Source organism: Benincasa hispida, chromosome 6 (assembly GCF_027475165.1).
Source record: "Benincasa hispida cultivar pf3 chromosome 6, pf3_genome.v1.1, whole genome shotgun sequence".
Classification (NCBI taxonomy): Eukaryota; Viridiplantae; Streptophyta; class Magnoliopsida; order Cucurbitales; family Cucurbitaceae; genus Benincasa; species Benincasa hispida.
This window is the reverse complement of record NC_143483.1, coordinates 10,603,841-10,623,112: the sequence shown is the minus strand read 5'-3', so window position 1 is coordinate 10,623,112 and position 19,272 is coordinate 10,603,841. Positions and strand designations below refer to the sequence as shown.

General features: G+C 34.2%; 1 protein-coding gene across 1 annotated transcript; it reads right to left on the bottom strand.

The window, feature by feature from the left end:
* Window positions 1–4,796: 4,796 nt before the first annotated feature.
* Window positions 4,797–9,102, bottom strand: LOC120079997 (methyltransferase). Its single transcript, XM_039034505.2, has 9 exons — window positions 8,811–9,102; window positions 8,646–8,740; window positions 8,377–8,466; window positions 7,638–7,742; window positions 7,328–7,432; window positions 6,987–7,125; window positions 6,086–6,201; window positions 5,841–5,897; window positions 4,797–5,443 (listed from the first exon to the last, which is right to left on the bottom strand). Exons 1-9 carry the CDS (start codon window positions 8,962–8,964, stop codon window positions 5,357–5,359), a joined length of 948 nt encoding a protein of 315 aa, XP_038890433.1. The 5' UTR covers window positions 8,965–9,102; the 3' UTR covers window positions 4,797–5,356.
* Window positions 9,103–19,272: the final 10,170 nt, after the last annotated feature.

Below are 19,272 nucleotides of genomic sequence, written 5' to 3'. Positions count from 1 at the left end.
AATGGTGGCAAAATTGCAATAATTTTTTACGGAAAAAAAAAAAAGAAAAGTAAAAAGAAAAAAAGAAAATTGATTAATTTTACTGTAGAGATGAAGATGAAATTGTCTAGTTGAACTAATAGTGACAGAATCCTTCGAGTGCCCAGAACCTTTCTTGGGGGCTGCCCTTTTTCTTTCTTTTTTTTTTTTTTTTTTGTTTTGGTTTTTCCTCTTTACCTTTTTCTTTTTCTTTTTCTTTTCTTTTTTGAAAACCTTTATTAATTTATTTACTTAAATAATAATTGTTATTATTTGCATGCATCGGATAGGCACGATCATTATTCACGAATCTGTCTGAATTTTACACTCTCCCAAGCTTTTGAGTACAATTATCAAAAGTACAATCTTTTCCTCATGCTTCTCCACGTGTATTCAAATTTTATTAAATTTTTCTAAAGTTCGTATAAACTTACCTAATAACTTGTATTTTTAGACCAATAGATATGACATTGAAAAAGCCAAACAAGATAGATCGACGTATATAAAATTTGTACTATTAACCTTGAGAAGTCAAAGGTTTAGTACTCACCACCATACATATTATCAAAGAACAAAAAAAGACACTATTTAATATACCAACGGTTGATTGTATGATAGGAAAAAAAAATCATATTTTTAAAGTTATGGTGGTAACTTTTTTTTCTTTAGCGATTTAATTTTTGTACCTAAAGGTCTGATTAAAAATTTGGTTTTGTGTGGAGTTAGGGGAACAAATGTATAATAAACAGATGTTTCAGTATAGATTAAGATGATTATTTGTTACTCTAAACTTGCTCATCTGCCCTAAAGGCTCCACCTCTATGTTGAGCTTTTAAAAAAGAGAACTTTCTTCATTTCAACTCTTTATTGTGTTTGTTTTCCTAAATTTAGTTTTCAAATTTTTTATCCCTTGTTTAAAATAGGACTACTTGACAAAGTTGTTCAAATGGTTCTTATTTTGTTTTCACCATATTTTCTAGAATAACTTTTTTAAAGTACTAAACAATGTAAGATTTGAAAGTAGATTTAAAGAATCAGTAGTTTTTTTTTTTTTTTTTTTTTTTTTTTTTTTTTTTTTTTTAAAAAAAAAAAAGTGATAAATAGGTAACACACCATTCTTTGGAAAGAAAACTATGTTATCAAAAGCAGCCCCTCAATCCTTTGTTTTTTTTAAATTTTATTTCTCGAATTAGTTACTAAAATTTACTTAGAATTTCGAGCTAATGGATTATCGATTAAAAGTTGTTGCAGCTATTTTTACTAGACTGTTGCAAATATGACAATCAGATTTAAAATATTAGTAGATATAAAAAAATTTAGATCCAACTCTTAGAATCTATCAATGATAAATTTAGTGATAGAATCTATTATTGGTAGGAATCTATCCGTCTGGTAGATTTTATTATATTTACAATTCTTTAAAAATGTGGTTGTACACTTAATTATTAATTTAAAAGTATTACCGGTTGCAATTACCATTTTTACTATTTAAAATTACCAATAAACAGAATCAATCATTTTCTACTTTTTAAGAATGTGTTGCCTAAAAAATGGAGAGAAAAACAAAGAAAGATATTAATGAATTTTTTTTGAAGTTATGCATATACACATGAACGACAAGAAACAATATATAACCTTCAAATTCCGAGAAAACAAACACTTTGCATCTGAGATCAAATAAATGATGACTAGCAACAACTGGAAATTGTCTGGGAAAGTTATCCAAAATCTCTTTTTACCCCCAAAAACCCACTAAGAACAGTTGCAATGTCGGTGCTTTAGGGGACAAAAGTCTCAATGCAGGATCTACCCTTGATGGAGAGCATAAATTAACATTTACAGGTAAAAAGGGAGGTAAAAAAAAGAAAAAAACTGTTCATTCTGATCTTCTTCTGCAGCTGAATATATCTCCTTGGTTTGCTTAAGCTCTAATTGGTGGTTGTTTAGAATTCTCTACTCTCCTGAATTCACATTATTAGAAAGAAAATTCATTAGCCAATGTCATAGAGAGAGAATTTATCATGGTTTTGTAGCAAAGAGAGACAAATATTATGCAAGTACCTATATCTACAATCTCAAGCTTATGAAACTAAAGTGGTCAAGATCTTGCCCCAATGCCTTTAATAGCTCATAAAAATAAGAGAAAGAGTGATGAAAAAGAACTTTTGTTCCTTTTTTTTTTTGTTCTTTTTTTTAAAAAAAAGTGAGACTGTCATCAACTTCAACAAATCTCAATTGAAACAGTTTTCTGCATCTCTTTTACTAACTCCGATTGCTACAACCAAATAAAAGAAAAAGTAAGCAAACTATGTAGAGGCAGAGCAATACACTATTTTGAAATGTTCAAATGGTTTTGTCTGAGAAGCTGAATTCTGTTCCGTGCTTTACAATTTGTAGTACATAGGGAAACTAATAACGATTATTAGAAGAGATAAAAGCAATGGAGTTACAGTTCATAAATTTACTAATAGAAATAGAACTCTCACTCCATTTATCAACTTCAAACGTGTTAATTTTCCTTTTGTTTAGGGACAAGATTCTATGTTCAAAGTTTTGTTCTCAAGATTATACAAATTTGTAGAATTGTACAGAAAATCGTAAAACCCACCAACCAACTTGAGTAGATTAAAGATTAAAAGACAGGAAAAGAGACATTTAAAAAATGGTTCAAGATATACTCGCAACAAGCAGAAGAAAAGGAAAATAAGCAAAACATATCTGTAACTATAGTAAATTAGATCAAGTAGAATTATGTACCTGTTATGGATTGGATCAGGTCCATTTGGTACTCTTCTCTTGCTGACAGAATAAAAATCAGAATGCCAATGAAAGACATGCTTCTCTCTTCCAATCAGCTTCCACTGCATGTCTGTCGCTCTTCTGGAAGCTGGGCTTGCATTATCAATCACTCCAGTAAAAGAAAACCAGATGATACCAAGAAAGAGAAAAGCTCCAAACAGAGACTTCAAAAAACTACAGTTACTCTCCATTACACCCAAATACCAAAACCCTTTCTTTATCTCACAGCTTCCAACTGACCAACAAGGTCATCATCCATTCAGAACAGAAACACAGAAATGACTAAAATCAGACATTTCAGGGTATGGAAGAGAAGAGGGATAGCTATGGACTAAGAAAGAAGAAAGAAGAGAGATGGAAAGCTAATTTGGGTTGGCTAAGATCTTGGCGGGTTGTAAGTAAGGCTGTTTTGTTTGTATTTAAAGACTATCAGTAAAACTGTACTTTGTGTTCGCGTGGGAAGAGAGAGAAGGAATCTGATTTAAAATGCAGAAAAGTAGTTATTTATGTCACTTTATTGTGGAATAATGTGTCCAACAGCTCCTCTTTCTTTGCCTTAGTTTCTGCATTTTTTCCTATGCCTACAAAAGGGGAATTGGGGGACCTCAATATCTCATAAACTCTGACGAGGACTTGGCAGTTAACACTAAGTTTGTAAAAGCCGAGGCATAGCCAAATTTTCACATATTAGAAGAAATTTTGTGAAGAAGCTTTAGTGTTAATCCCAATTAGGTCAAATGCTGTATAATTATCAGAGAAAGGATTACTGACCTGAAGGAAATCGAGGCAGTCCATTTTGAATGTCTGGTATATCAACAGCGCCCACAAAAATGATGAAGCTATTAAATTATTTCAAGGAAACCATCGCTATCAGAGAACAATAAAAAAAAATAAAAAAAAAGGGGAAAAATACAATTTGTTTAGATGTGACGCTGTCCCAAGCCCACTGTACACAATGTGAACTAAACTTGATAGACACAGTCTCTGGCTCAAAGCAATACTGAAGGCCATATCAAAGCCATTCACCTGAGAAACTATTATCTGGTCGGTACAAAAGTAAATTCATGCCCATAAGAACCATTTCCTCTGTAATTTCATGAGGCAAGCAGCTTCCCATGTCTGGTTAATCTGAAATGGTTATAGATCATATGAGAAAACTAGGTCCTTGCATGGTTAGTACTCTTCGTCGTGTTCAAGGATGTGAAGATTATGGCTTCGCAATCCATTGAATCCATGAAGGGATCCTGAAAAATTTTACTAAGTGTCCTAGCATGTGGCAAACAGAAAATGAAGAAACTACAGTCATACTGTAATTGGATCCCGAAAAAGAAAAAGGAACAAAACTAGTAGGAAACGAAAATTAGAAGCCTATAAATGAATAGAGTTCTGGCATGTTCTCAAATACCTTCTTTCTCTAGGTGGCATATTCAGTATTATATATGCATTCGTGTACACATATTTAAAACCCATTTAGTTACAGTACAGAACTTTCACATTTAGAATTCCGTCTGAAATAAGCAAATTAGCGAAGGACTAGTCAATCCCAACAGCATTCTTAATCAAACCCCAATGTCTTTCCTCTGTCATATGAATATATGTGAGATATCAGCATGGCTTATCCACCAACCCTTCAAATTCTTCGCCTTTATAAAGACTTTAATTTCCATGATGTCCGTATCACTCAGCTTAGCTACTCTGTTAAACTGCAACCTGCAGGAGCCAAAGAGATATGTCCTGCGCCTATTGACCTATAGTTGAGACTTTAAGTCCACCCCACGTGTAGGATTCTAATTTTTCTTGCTAAGCAAAGGCAAAGAAAACCTAAGAACTTTTGCAAAAACAAATAAGATATGATAAGATTCCTACTGGTTGAGTAAAACAGAAGTATGGTATAGATAAAGTAGCACAACAATGACTAGGGTAAACTTGGAGATCAACGAGTCCGTAAAATGCATGATTCTGAATAGGGATACTGGCACTTTAATGCTGGAATCAACCAACGTAGAATTAAAAGATATTTGAGTTCCAATACAATCTTCTACATGTTATACTATCGCACACTAAGGGAAAACCTACTTGGCAACTGTTCAAGTTCAAGTACATAGTACCCATCAATTTAGACCCCAGGAAAGGAAAACAAAGAAAAAGGTGGTACATTCTCTGCCTTTTCGTCTTTAAGTCTTGCCATCATGAAGCTTGAATATAAATTCTAGAGCTAGGCAATGCGCAGGGTGGCAGGTTGCTGTAGATTACATACATAGCCTTCACCTGCAATAGTTGGGAACCCTGTACTTGCAAAATGCCAATAGAATCAAGAAAAGTAGTACCAACATCTGGATACTTCAATTCCTAGTTACCAACAAAATGGAACGATGATAATACTTTAAAGCCTGCAACTCTTTTACGTTTTTTGATGAAAAAGCATGCAGCTCTTTAAAGTTGCCTCCCGACCACTTGAGTTTAGGCTGTTAGCAATTGTTGACGAGCAATGTCACCAGCTAATACCACTTGGCAGTCATAGAAACTTCATCAAGTAATTTTAATTTTTCTTTTCCTTTTTTTTCTTCTCAGCCCACTTGGGTCCATAAATTGCCAAGTGTGTCCGACCAAACCGTCGGTCGGTAATCTGCAATTAGATAAAATTATACTTGTTACTCAATAAGGAAAGACATTATGAGTAAAAACCTAAACAATTCTCTTTAAATGATGATCCCATGTCCAGACATAGAAAAAAATACAAAGAAAGAAACTGCAGAAATATGTAAGATATCAGACCCTTAATCCCTTCTTGTATATATATTTTTCGAGTGCCTTGTAGAGAAATTAGTCAGGGTGTTGGTTACATTACAGACTACAGTTAACTTGACCCCCAATTACATAAGATATAGTTGCCCAAGATCCATACCCATACCTTCTCACTAAATTCCATTAAGCTAAACAAATTTCAGACATACAATTTTGTCCAATTAACCATTATTAATTAATAACATTCGGAATGTAAAATACCTGCATGATTAAATTACCTTAATAAGGCATCCACAGGAATCCAGCATGTCTGTCCTTAATGGGTATTCAACCACCTAGATCACAAATATCAAAGTGAGAGAAAGGAAGGTAAACCATGTGTAAATGAATATAGGATTGACTACGGATTCGAGCCATAACATACGGTTTCATAAAATGGTACGATTTTCCCGATCTAAATAAAGCAGGTTTTACATGAAGAAGATTTAGCTTTCTAAATAGGAACAAGAAAAATACAACTTACAATGAAGGTATCTTCTCCAACTAAGGCTGACTTTGATAGTTGCCCCATAAGTACCCCATAATCCACTTGTGTGTACGGTGGGGTAACACTAATGTAATCAAATGGTCTGTCGTTACCTAGACAAGACAATATACTTGACAAATCATAAATTATAGAAGCTTATACATTCAATTGAACTCTACCATAAGAAATTGGTTCCACTACCATTTATTATTCTTAAACAAAAATGATAATTTTTATTATTTTACCGATTTTTTATTCCTACTAAGGTGAGATAAGGGTAGACCATTCACATTTACCATTTTCATTTACAGTTAATGCAATTTTAACTGTCTAAGTTGTTTGGTAAAACTGATTATTTAATCATTTATCCAAAATCACTTCTCAATTTACAATATCTGCAAAATTACATAGATATCAGTTTTGGAATCAGCTTTCCTAAAAGTTTTCTATCTTCTCTGACAAATTTAAAAAATTCAATTGTACGATTCCATATATTCTTTTTCTTTTCAAATCTATTCCTTCCAAAATCAACAAATTTTTATTGCTTCAATTTTTATAAAAATTGTTTTTCTTAAATTTTATCAAATAATTTAAATTAAACAACATTACTCCTAATTCAAATCATATAAACTTTTACATATTTACAATTTAACAGTTATTTACCAAACAAAATAAAATGTTTTTTTTAAGGTTTTTAATTGATATTATTCAAAAACTAAATTAATCATGTCATAGTTGATTTGTCTCACAAATCACAATTGCCAGCAAATATTTTCATAGCTACAACAATACCAAACTAATCCTTTGTTAGAAATAATGTACCCCGTGTCCATGTTTATGCCATAAGTCTTCGAATGAAACAAGAAAAAAGGAGAAAACTAAAGTTTAGGTGGGATACCAATAAGTTGCTCAGCTCGATCTATAAAATTCTCAACCCGGATGGTGTGGATGACTGAGTCATCAAAAAACCCAGTAGATTCCAGATTTGGCCTTAGAACATCAGAAACAACCCATGGATCCATCTCGACAAAATGCACCTGCAAGTTGAAGGAGCAGATATTACATGAAGGAGAAAAAGAAGAAGCGATATATAGAATAAATTTCATGAAATTGATAACTGCGTAAATCAAGCCAATCCATATCTAAACATAGTTAGTTTGAAAGCTGCTTAATCAGTTAGTTGTTTTTAAAAATAATGGAAAATGTTATCCCAAACTAAATTCACAATTGAACTGGTACCTCAGAACATCCACGGCTCATAGCTTCAATACCAACTGATCCGGTACCACTATACAAGTCTAACCAACGACCAGGCCTTAAAGATGCTGGACATCCACCAGCAGCCTGCATTTTCAAATTACATTAGACCTTTTTTCTGTGACAGGCTGGCTACCAGCAACCTACCCAGGAAAAGTACGACTATATAATAAAATGTTTTTCTACCAAATGAGCAGTTGAACAAGAAATCTACAAGCCTTGAATCATTTGATAAGTTAGCCGAATGATCTGGTAACATGAAAGGAACTAATATTTAAACTACAAACCCAACCTGCAAAATATCAAAAGCTGCACCTTTCACAACTTCCATCATTGGTCGTACATCCAAGCCCTTTGGAGAGAGTAGCTTCATTCTCCGAGCACTTCCTCCAAGCACCTAAGGTTGTGAACATATTCGTTGAGTTGTTTTTGAAAGAAAAATAAGGAATCTTTTGAATATGCTTTCCATATAACCGTGGTACACGTGATGTGTTGGCATTGGAGGATCCATGGGTATCATCAACGTGATAATTTCTAGCAAAAGACGCAATGTTCTCTCAAGACCAAAATTAGTATGTTAGTTTTCAATGTGGCAAATTGGCCAATTGACAATGATTAACTTGGTGTAGATGTAACTGGAATAAATCCAAAATGAGATTATTCAATCAACTTACAGAACTAAAATAATACTATAGCTTTCAATTTGTGTAAATTGATATTTAAGAGGGAATGTCTTCAACCCAAATAAAGCATTTGTTCAACAGTCTTTTAAGAAAAGTTCTATTACCAAAGACCTTAACTATCAAATTACACAAGCATATCTCACCCCTTTCACTTTATTTCAAAATTTTGAAGGAGTAATTTCTATGGCAGTCGCTCTGAAGCATGCCTTCTCTACTTTGAAAAATAGTGGATAGTAGCGCCCAGTTAGGCCAGCAAATGATTGTTATTCTCACTTCTAAGGGTAGACTGTATTAAATTATCACAACGCAAAGCACCAAACAATATGGAAAAAGGAACACAACTCGTACCTGAAGTAACTTATGTGTCTGCCGTTGAGGTTTAGGATCCTCGGCCGAAATTTGCTTGCCTTCTCCGGTTTTTCGCATTTCTCTTCTTCGCTATAAGGCAAATTAAAGGTTACAATGAAGGAAATTAAGCATCGCCAAGTATCCAAACACTCAATTCCATAGCCAATACAGTGTAATTGCACAAATTCAAAAAGCAAAGAATAATACAACGTCAGTCGATCATCTCCAAACTATTCGGGCTTGAAAAGAAATTATAGTTAAGAACCAACATTAGTGGAAGGTTCAGACAAAAACTCGTTAGGATCAAGTCCATATTGCTCCAACAACCTTTTCCTCCGCTCCGTCACCGCATTATTCCCAGATTCTGAAACCAAAACGCAATTGAAGGTTCAATAACATCAAAATAAAGGATGCAACAGCATACAGAAACTCACTGTAGGAGCAAACGATAATAGAAGACGACGGATGAGTGGTCTGTTTGGAACAGATATTGACGAGTGGAATATTCAGCGAAAACGAGCTAACATCCGGAGAGATACTAACGCTGGCGCTCAATGAAGAAAGAACCGGGAACGAAGAAACCGCCATCAACGGAGCTGTGTTCGGATAGCTCTATAACAATTAGAGCGGAAGTATCTGTTGAAGCTTACTAAAACAAATGGGCCAGGCCCAAGAACTTGGGCTCAAAGTTTCGGATAGTTCAAGAGAAATGGTAGGAAATGTCTCAAATGGAGAGTAGTTTTGAAAAATGTCTGTTTTTAGAGCGGGTAACCATTTTATTTTATTTTTATTTTTGTTTTTAAAAATTAAACCCATTACACTACTTCCATCTCTAAAAGTTGTTTTTGATTTTAGAGTTTAGCTAAAAATTCAACCATTGTACTTAAAAAACATGCAAATCATTATAAGAAATGTGAATGAAATAGACTTAATTTTAAAAGACAAAAACAAAAAAACAAATGGTTACCAAACGAGATCTTAATATTTCTTTGAAAAATATCTAATTTTTCTGATGTTACCGATTTTCAGCATTCTTGGGCGAAGGCAGTGGAGATGTAGGCATAGAATTGGGATTGGGATATTTGATTGATGTGTAGTGGGAGAAATTGGATTGGGATTCAAGAGAGATATTTTAAATTAATATTTTTTTAAAAAATGAGAATCTCCAAAGCTCTGTAGACAATCAGATCTGAGCAGTGAGGCTGTCGAATATAAGTGGCGGTGACAACTTTAGAAAGAAGACAGCTCACAAAATCTTTGGTTGACAATATCTCAAATGCGGTCTACACATTGTAACAATGCACAAGTAACGTACACCAATCAGGTATTAAAAAAAAAAAGAAAAGAAAAAAGAAAACATTTGTATTTGTAGGGAGGATGTAGATTTATGTTTATGTTTTTGGGCAATAGAGATGAATGTGTACCTTATTTCCTAGAAGGTAAGGATTAGTAATGTGCATACCTTGTATTTAGTCAGTTGTTGGTATTTCTATATTTTCTTAAAATAAATCTTGTTTTTTTCTGTCATGTCTCTATTTAAAAATGCTATTCATTTTTTGTTACTTTCATGGAGACAGAAGGTATAGTAGCATTGTTTTACTTCCTTTAATAGACATATTTTTGTTTCATATATTGTATATTTGTTGGATATAAAGGTCGTGTTTTATTTTGTTATTAACAATTATAATTTTGATTTTACAACTATTTATTTTACTTTAATAGAGGTAGAAGGTATATAGGCAGATTTTGTATATGTTGTATTTGTTACTTCCAAAGTTTTAGTAGGAATTCCTATTGTTGAATCAGATTGTAACTAACTTTTTGGGAATTTGTAGGAAAATCTTTATTAAATTTTATTTAAAAAATGATAAGACAAGATAATAACTAAAATAATGCAAAAATCTATTACGATACGTATATTTCATGTCGAAAGATGAGTAAGTCTATTTATTTAATTTGACATTCCTCATTCCTTTTCTATATATAATCACATAGATATTACTTAGGGAGTGTTTGACTCACCAACATGAGTTGAGTTGATATAATATACCAACTCGTTGTTTGACCCACCAACTTTAAATGTTGGTGGAGTTGAGTTGGTATATTTTATCAACTTATCCCAACTGTCCCTTCTTCCCATGTTTTCAATGGCTCTACCTATCGGCCACTGTCACACTCTAAGAACTAACTCCGACTCCGACAACCACCTCCGATGACAACTCTGGCGACCAACTCCGGGCTTCGACAACCACCTTCGATGAGAATTCCGGTGACGAAATCCGGACTCTGACAACCACTAGACAGCTCCGACGACCAACTTCGAGCTCCGACAACCTTTGTACGATCAACTCCGACAACCAATTCTGACCTCCAACAACCACCTCTAGTAACCCAACTCTGACGACCACCTTCGCCTACCAACTCTAACAACTAATTCGCTTCGACAACAAACTCTGATGACCAACTTCGATTACAAATTCCGATGAAAATCACCTACAATGATCACCTTTGAGCGAACAACTTCGACGACCAACTCGGGCTTTGACAACCCCTTCGACGACAAACTCTGACTAACTTTGGGCTCTAGCAGTCACCTCCGACTACAATCTCCAAAGAAAATCATCTTCAATGATCAACTTTGACGACCATTTTTTGCCCAAACCAACTTTGGGATTCGAAAATCACCTCCGATGACAAACTACGACAACCAACTCTAATACACTTTCATGCAACTAACTTCAGGCTCTGACAACCACCTCCAACTACAAACTTCAGCAAAAAAACATCTTCGATAATCAACTTCGTCAACCACTTCCGACTACGATAAGGCTGATGAGTGCTAAAGTATGTTAAAGGGTTGTTGATTATATAAAAAATATTATTTTATCTATATTAAGTGCAATATTTATACGTAAAATTTTGTAAAAAAAAATATTTTTATTTAATTGAATTTACATATAAAATGAGTGTTATGAATATTTAGACGAAAAGTATGTAACATATAACAAAAAGAAAAAAATCCCCATAAAATAAAATAAAAATTCTTGGAACATTTTCTAGCAAAAATTAGTGAAAAATAAAGATTTTTTTTTTTTTTTATGATCCTCCAAATTTAGAGGAAATGAAAATAAAATTGTTGAAGAAATGTGGTGACATTTTATTGGCTGTTACGATATTGGGGAAGATTTAATTAAAAAAAATCATGATATAGTAAAAATATAGAACAACAATAGGAAGAAGAAGAAAAAGAAGAAGATGATAATGAAATTCATGGAGAAAATTTAGCTAGAACCAAAAGTTTTGATTTCGCTTTGGTTTCTCATTTTATTTAAACATATTTCTACTAGAAATGTAATGAGTTAATTGTTGTTCATTGCCCAAAAAAGAAAGAAAGAAAGAAAGAAAGAAAAAAAATTTAAAAATTAAAAGAAAAAATTACAATCCATATTTTACTCAAACAAAGATAGGTAGAATTATTGAATAAAAAGGTTTTAAAAAAATAGTAATCATAAAAGCATATTATTGAATAAAAAAGTTTCAAAAAACTGAATCAGATACCTAGATATATGAACTCTACACCTCAAACACAAACATACGAACTCCACAGATATATGAACTCCACAGACATATGAACTCCAGATATATGAACTCCAGACATCTTATCTCAACTCTGCACCTCAAACAGTCCCTTAGTACAATTATATATGAATTAGTATAATTATAAGATACCTTTTATAACAACCAATAAATAATAGGTAAAAATTCTATGACAACTCTTACCACTTTACCCTATATATTTTTTTAATCTTTAGTGGGCCTAGTATTTCCAGCAATTGCAATGACTTCTTTATTTCTTCATGTTAATTTTTTTTTTTAAATATGCTAGTTGAAGGAAATCTAAACAGAGATCCAATAAGTTGGAAGCGGATCATTCCAAATCCCATTGAGAAAGAACACAACAATTACAGTCTATAAAGAAACGATTATGCATAATAAAAAAATTACAACATGCTTTTTTAAAAGACTGAACAAGGGATAGAGTATGCAAACCTTTGAAGAACTCTTCTTCAAGTATCCCTCGATCATTCAACAACTCGTTCAACATCACGAACTTGAACGCAACGATCAGAGCACAATCTCAACGAACGACTGGATGCACCTCGATCACAATCAAGTTCAACCCGATCCTCGAATGGAATTAGAACACCACTACAATGGTTACCTTGGTATTCTTGGTGTGAGAATCCAGAAGTTGTCGACTTTGTATGACTTTGGATTGAGGAAAGTAAGAGGTAGACGATCGAGTAAGTGGGAGATGAATGTTGTCTATTGTATAGACGAAATACTTGATCGTTTAGAAAGATGAAGCCTATCGTATAGTAAACTCGTAACTCAATTGTGTATGTTCTCTATGTTATCGTTTAGTAAAACCCTTTTACACGATAGTCTTTTGTGAGATTAATTCGAGTGAATCATCAACTCTTGAATTTAGAAAACAATTTACATTTTATCTCACAGTTACCATAAACTTCTAATAATCTCCCACTCAATTCGGTTATTAGAGAAAAAGAATAATTAATTATCATATAATTAATATATTATAAATAAATATAAAAATCAATTTATCATATTATATTTATAACCTATAGTTTTAATATTTCATCATGTTAATAGTCCCACATTATTGGTTGATAGAGAATCAAAGTTGATATGAAACATATAAACCATAGTTCTTTTTCTATTTTATGGTATTTAATATAAATCATATTAAATTAATTCATTTAATTAATGTATCTAGTACATCATATCAATTATATCACATATAATTGAATTTCCTCTTGTTAATTTAAACACTTTAAATTAACCCAAAATCTGATTCTCAACTTGAATCCATTAAGCTACCAAGGGGGCCTCATGGACCTGTAACTTGAAGCTCCAACGGTACGTGAATAAGATTAAACTCTTTAATCACGAGATCCACCATCCGATAATTGTTGGTCACTCTACCAAAGACCGACAGCTGCATTCTTCGCACTATAGATATATTTTTGTGTCCATATGACCAATCAACAGTGTGATGACCCTTCACAAATCGCTCGTAAGTACAACTAGGCCAATTCATTGTTTTGTCCTATGTAGTTATATCTAACTCCTTAAGCACCACTAATTCCTCGAATGAACAATAGTCATAGTCCTACTATGACTAAATCCTCTCGGGTCAGGAGAGGGTATGGCCACTATATTCAAGATCCGGAATCAACCCTTAAGGGAGTAATTTATCTACTTACTCTTGCTTCAGTGAATGAGTGACTTCCGTCTTGTATAGCTGAGTTCGTAGCTCCCTAATCAGACAATCCTCAAAATGGTAGGCTGTTGAGTTGACAATTTGGCCACTCTCACCCATACAAGGACTGTTCTCATGAGTAGGAGTTCCCAACTCACTTCGTGAAAGAATGAAATATCATGCAACGGAAGACTACAGAATCAATAAGCACTTAAACTACATTTAATTTGAGTTTTAAGCATGCTGTTGATATGATGTTCAAAAGAGGGTTTGAAACACATATTACCTTTGGAGATTCCTCCAAGAAATTAGCTGAAAAACACCAATATAAAGCTTGAATCACCGAGAGGACTACCACCGAGATCTTCTCTATTATGCTCAAGCTGGAATGTGTGGTGGAAACACTTGAACAAGTTGAATTGATGAAGAACGAGAGTAGGGTTTTCAGGTTATCAATTCAGAAAATATATTTCAACATCCTCTCTGATCTTCATGCATGGAGCTTCAATATATAGGTAAATAACATGCAAATGTATAGGGTTGCATGGTGGACAGCTCCAGCTTGAAGATCATCACCAAAATCAATTGAAATTTGATGATATTCCATCAAACATGTTAGTGGGTTTTTCCTAAAATTGGAAAAACCCATTACCTAAAATGATTTCAAAAAATGATTTTATTTAAATTAATTAATTTATATAAAACCAATTTTTAAATGATTTTTAATTAAACTTTTTAATTAAAATAATATTAATTTAATATCTAAATATTAAATTAATAAAATATCAATATCACCAATAAATAAATTTTATATTTAAATCATAATTTAAATATTAATTGATTTTCAAATTTCGTTTAATTTTAATTAAATTAAACGTTCATAATTGTATCATATACAATCAATCAAAAACCCTAAAATTAAATTTTAACATTTCAAATTCGTAACCCGAATTTCATATATCAATACTCAATTTGTTATTCCAATTTAATGAGCTAGTAGAATGACCTAATGGACCTACAGATCATGAGCTCCAACGATCTGTAATTAATTCGTTAAAACTCTTTAAGCGAATTAATTATTATTCGTTAACTATCAAGACACACCACTATAGCTTGATAGTTGCACTCTCCTCACTGTAGATATATTTCTGTCCATATAAACTATAATCAGTAAGTTGATCCTTCACAGGTCGTTCATAATTACAGTTGAGTCAAAATTATCGTTTTACCATTGTAAATACATCTCGTTCCTTAAGTTCCCACTGATCCTCTAAAGAACAATTCGATTCATAATACTACTTATGAATCATGTCCTTTCTCTATCATGAGAAGGTGGGACCCCGATTGTTCAAGACCTGGAATCAATACTTAAGAGAACAACTTATCTGCTAACCCTAAAATGGGTAGAAGTGAATTCCATCTTGCAGGGCTATGTCCCCAGCTATTCATCTGGTCTTATCCCCAAAATGGAAGGTTTATTGAGCAGTGTTGCTGGACTACTCTCACCCATGCAGATCAAAGAATAATCTCAAATAAACAGGAGTTCATAGCTGGCTCAGGATTAAGATCGAGTTATCCTAGGTTACTTAAAAATGAAATAGTCAGTTTTAACAGTAAACGGTCGTTATAAAGAAAAGTGACTATTTCGTGGTCCAGTCTATATGCAAACTCATTGCATAGGATGCCCCCACTCACATATCTCTACATGAATGATTTGTGGATCACATCATTTGTATTACCTATACAAAATGGGCTGCATCCAATAGTGTTATCAGGATGAGATACCCAATTTCATTCATATACTTATACACCATTTAGGCTATATACTATTAACTTGATCCTGTTTATATCACCACATAAAGTTAAAGTATTCATTTTATAGCCATGGATATATTTATAGGATTTTCTTAATAGAATGCAAAGTCAACAAGTTTATTGAATAAAATACTCAATAATATTTTATTGATAAATAGAATGTTTAACACAAAATTTATGAACTGCGAGTTCTAGGACATTTCTAACACTTCGGATTAAGGTCATGTCACCTATGGTCATTCTAGTGAAATGTAAATCTTAATTATCAACGGCGTTATATAAAGAGACTAATCATCTCGTGGTCCGATTTTATACAAACTCTTTGTATAGGATACCCTCGCTCGCATGTCTCCACATGAATGGTCAGGATCAGACCATTTGCAACACTTTACAACACTTGTAACATCTACAAAGTGGGTCCTATCCATAGTGTCATTAGGATAAGGTATCCCTCCTTTATCCATCTACTACAGACCATTTAGGTTATTACTTAAGACATGATCCACTTGTATGTCTCCACATACATGCTTAAGTTACATGAAATAACCATGGATCTTAATTTATTGGATTTGAGTAAATGCTTATAAAATAACATTTATTTTATTAATAACAATATGTTTACAAAATGTTTACAAACTACGAGACCACCGGGAGAATTAGGACACCAATCCCAACAATCTTCTGCTTGTCCTAATACCTCGAGAGACTAATGTACAATACAAAAATATACAATATACAATAAACTAAGGCATACTCTATACCCTAATATCATCTCCCACTTTCCCTAGACAAGGTGTCGCATGTCTCGTAGACCCAGACTCTCCAGATGACCCTCAAACACTTTAGCCATGAGAGCCTTTGTAAACGGATCAGCAACGTTGTGCTCCGACGCGATCTTTGTGGCTATCACATCATCGCGATGCACAATCTCCCTGATCAAATGATACTTCCGTTCGATGCGTTTGCCTCTTCGGTGACTCTAAGGTTCCTTAGAATTTGCCACAGCCCCGCTGGTATCACAATAGAGTGTGATCGGCAAAGACATATTTGGAACAACTTCAAAATCAGTAAGGAACTTCCTAAGCCAAACAACCTCTTTATCAACTTCACAAATGGCTATGTATTCGGCTTCCATAGTGGAGTCTGCGATGCATCCCTGCTTGATGCTTCGCCAAACTACAGCCCCTCTATTCAGAGTGAACACTAACCCTGATATTGATTTCCGAGAAACTTTATTAGTTTGAAAGTTAGAGTTTGTGTATCCTATAAGGATTAAATCCTTATCTCTATACACGAGCATATAGTTCCTCGTTCTCCGAAGATACTTGAGGATCGTTTTGACCGCTGTCCAGTGATCTAATCTTGGATTGGACTGATAACGATTGACAATCCCTATTGCATAGAAAATATCAGGTCTAGTACATAGCGTTGCATATATGAGGCTACCAACAACCAATGCATAGGGAATTCTCTCATTTCCTCAACCTCTTGAGGTGTCTTAGGACACTTTTCCTTAGACAAAATAATTCCATACCTGAAAGGTAATAAACCCCTCTTGGAATTCTGCATCGAGTACCTGATGAACATCTTGTCAATGTGCGATACATGAGACAAGGCCAACTTTTTTTTCTTACGATCCCTTATGATCTGGATCCCTAGAACAAACTACGCCTCTCCCAAATCTTTCATTTGGAATTGGGAAACTAGCCATTTCTTAATGTCAGTGAGAAAACCTACATCATTCCCATTCAGTAGGATATCATCCACATACAGCACAAGGAAAACTACTGAGCTGTTGATGATTTTCTTATAAACACAAGGCTTATCAACATCCTGAGCAAAGCCAAATGATTTGATTGCACTATCAAATCTAATGTTCCAAGATCTATATGCTTATTTCAGTCCATAAATGGACCTATTAAGCTTGCAAATCTTTTGCTCTTGATCTGGATCAATGAATCCTTCTTGTTGAGCCATGTAGATGGTCTCCTCAAGATTACCATTCAGAAAGGCAGTCTTGACGTCCATTTGCCATATTTCATAATCATAAAATATGGCTATGGATAGGAGAATCCTGATAGACTTTAACATGACAACAGGTGAGAAAGTTTCCTTATAGTTGGTGCACAGAAATTGGAAGTCAATTTTTACTCGACAACCAAAATCCCGTGGACGCATTATGTGATGCATGTTTTTAAGATATGCGTTGATAGTCATGTGTCGATGGTCATGCGTTGGAATGAAAATTGTGTTAACGAATGTATGTGATGACCATGCATCCTGCCACAAGTTTTGTTGCGTTCACTTCAAGTACAACATGAACGAAAGTTTCTCAGGTAATCCGAGGTCGAACACAAGGACTTGTAACTATATGTTTGCGGTGATGTGCATGCGACAATTGAATAAAAGAATAAAGGAGATGTTGCTAAGTTAATCCTACTCCTACTCCTATCTATCAGACAACGCAATGAGAATATGCATGAAAGGTAGAGATGCGACAAACATTGACATGAAATAAATGTATGGGAAATAGATAAAATGCGGAGATGTTTTCATTGCAAAACTTAAGAGTTATCACAAGGGCAACCCTAGTCAACGCAAACTAATGCGATTATGCAACACTCATACAATAGTAAACCACCTCTCAGTGCGAATGCTACGGCTTCTAATGCTAGAACGCATGCGATGTATGTGCAGAGGTGTCTATAAGGCCTACAGATAAGCCTCTAATTCTTATCTATGCGATGATACACAAATAAGGCGACCACATATCATCATTCCTATTCCTAGGATGTATGCGATGCAGTGTTGATAAACAGAGCTTATCTCTAAGTTCCTATCTCTTGCTTATGCCGATCTAATCTCGCTTTCTCGAGTCTAGATTCTAACCTAGCTCTCTCGAGTCATTAGGTTCTTTCTTTAGACTCTTTCTCGAGTAGATCTAAAGGGGTGTTGGGCACAACATAAGACAAGACAAACGCATGAACTTGGTTGATGCAAGATTGTTACTATCCCTAGTGAACAACGCATACCTTGCTTAATGCATCCAACCACTTATCCTCCCGAGCAGTTGATTGTTGTTGACTTCACTCATAAACAAACAATGCGTTAGCCTATAGACAGGCATTGCAACAGCTTCACACTAAGCAAGTAAGGTTACTCACATACTCACGCAACGCACACCTCTCGGTGGGTTGCTATATGTTTCATATTCCTATTCCAATACCTAAGTAATCCCATTAAGTTTTGCAATGAAAGTAAGGATGCTAAGCAAAGAAGATGGAGATGAAGTTGAAGGAAACAGAGAAGTGCATTGAAAACAGATTGTATTAATTTCTTAATTCCAAAATGTCATACAATACAATGTAGGGAAAAGAAAGGAAAAAGAAATGACAGTTGGAAGTAAAGCTTTGCTTCCAGCGGATGTGCGTCAAGACTGCTGGTGGTGCCATGGATGGGCAGAGGAGCTGACTCTCTCGAGATCTAGCTCCGGTCGAAGGCTTCAATCGTCACTCGGAATGGATGAAGGAGGTGAAGAACTCTCAGCGTCTTCTCACACATTTTGTCTGGATCATAAGGATCCGCCCCAGGCGACCCTCAGGCAAAAACCTTGGATTCAACCTTGGGCGAAAACCCTAGATAAAATGAATTTGAGCTTATCGGCTTCTATTTATAGAGCTTGGCCACCGACATCATTAATTGGACTGCTCTGAGTCTGACTTTCGGTGCATTCGTCCTTTCTAAACCTCTGGCACCAACGGCGTGGTAGGTGAAATGTCAACATCAGCTTTGGGTTT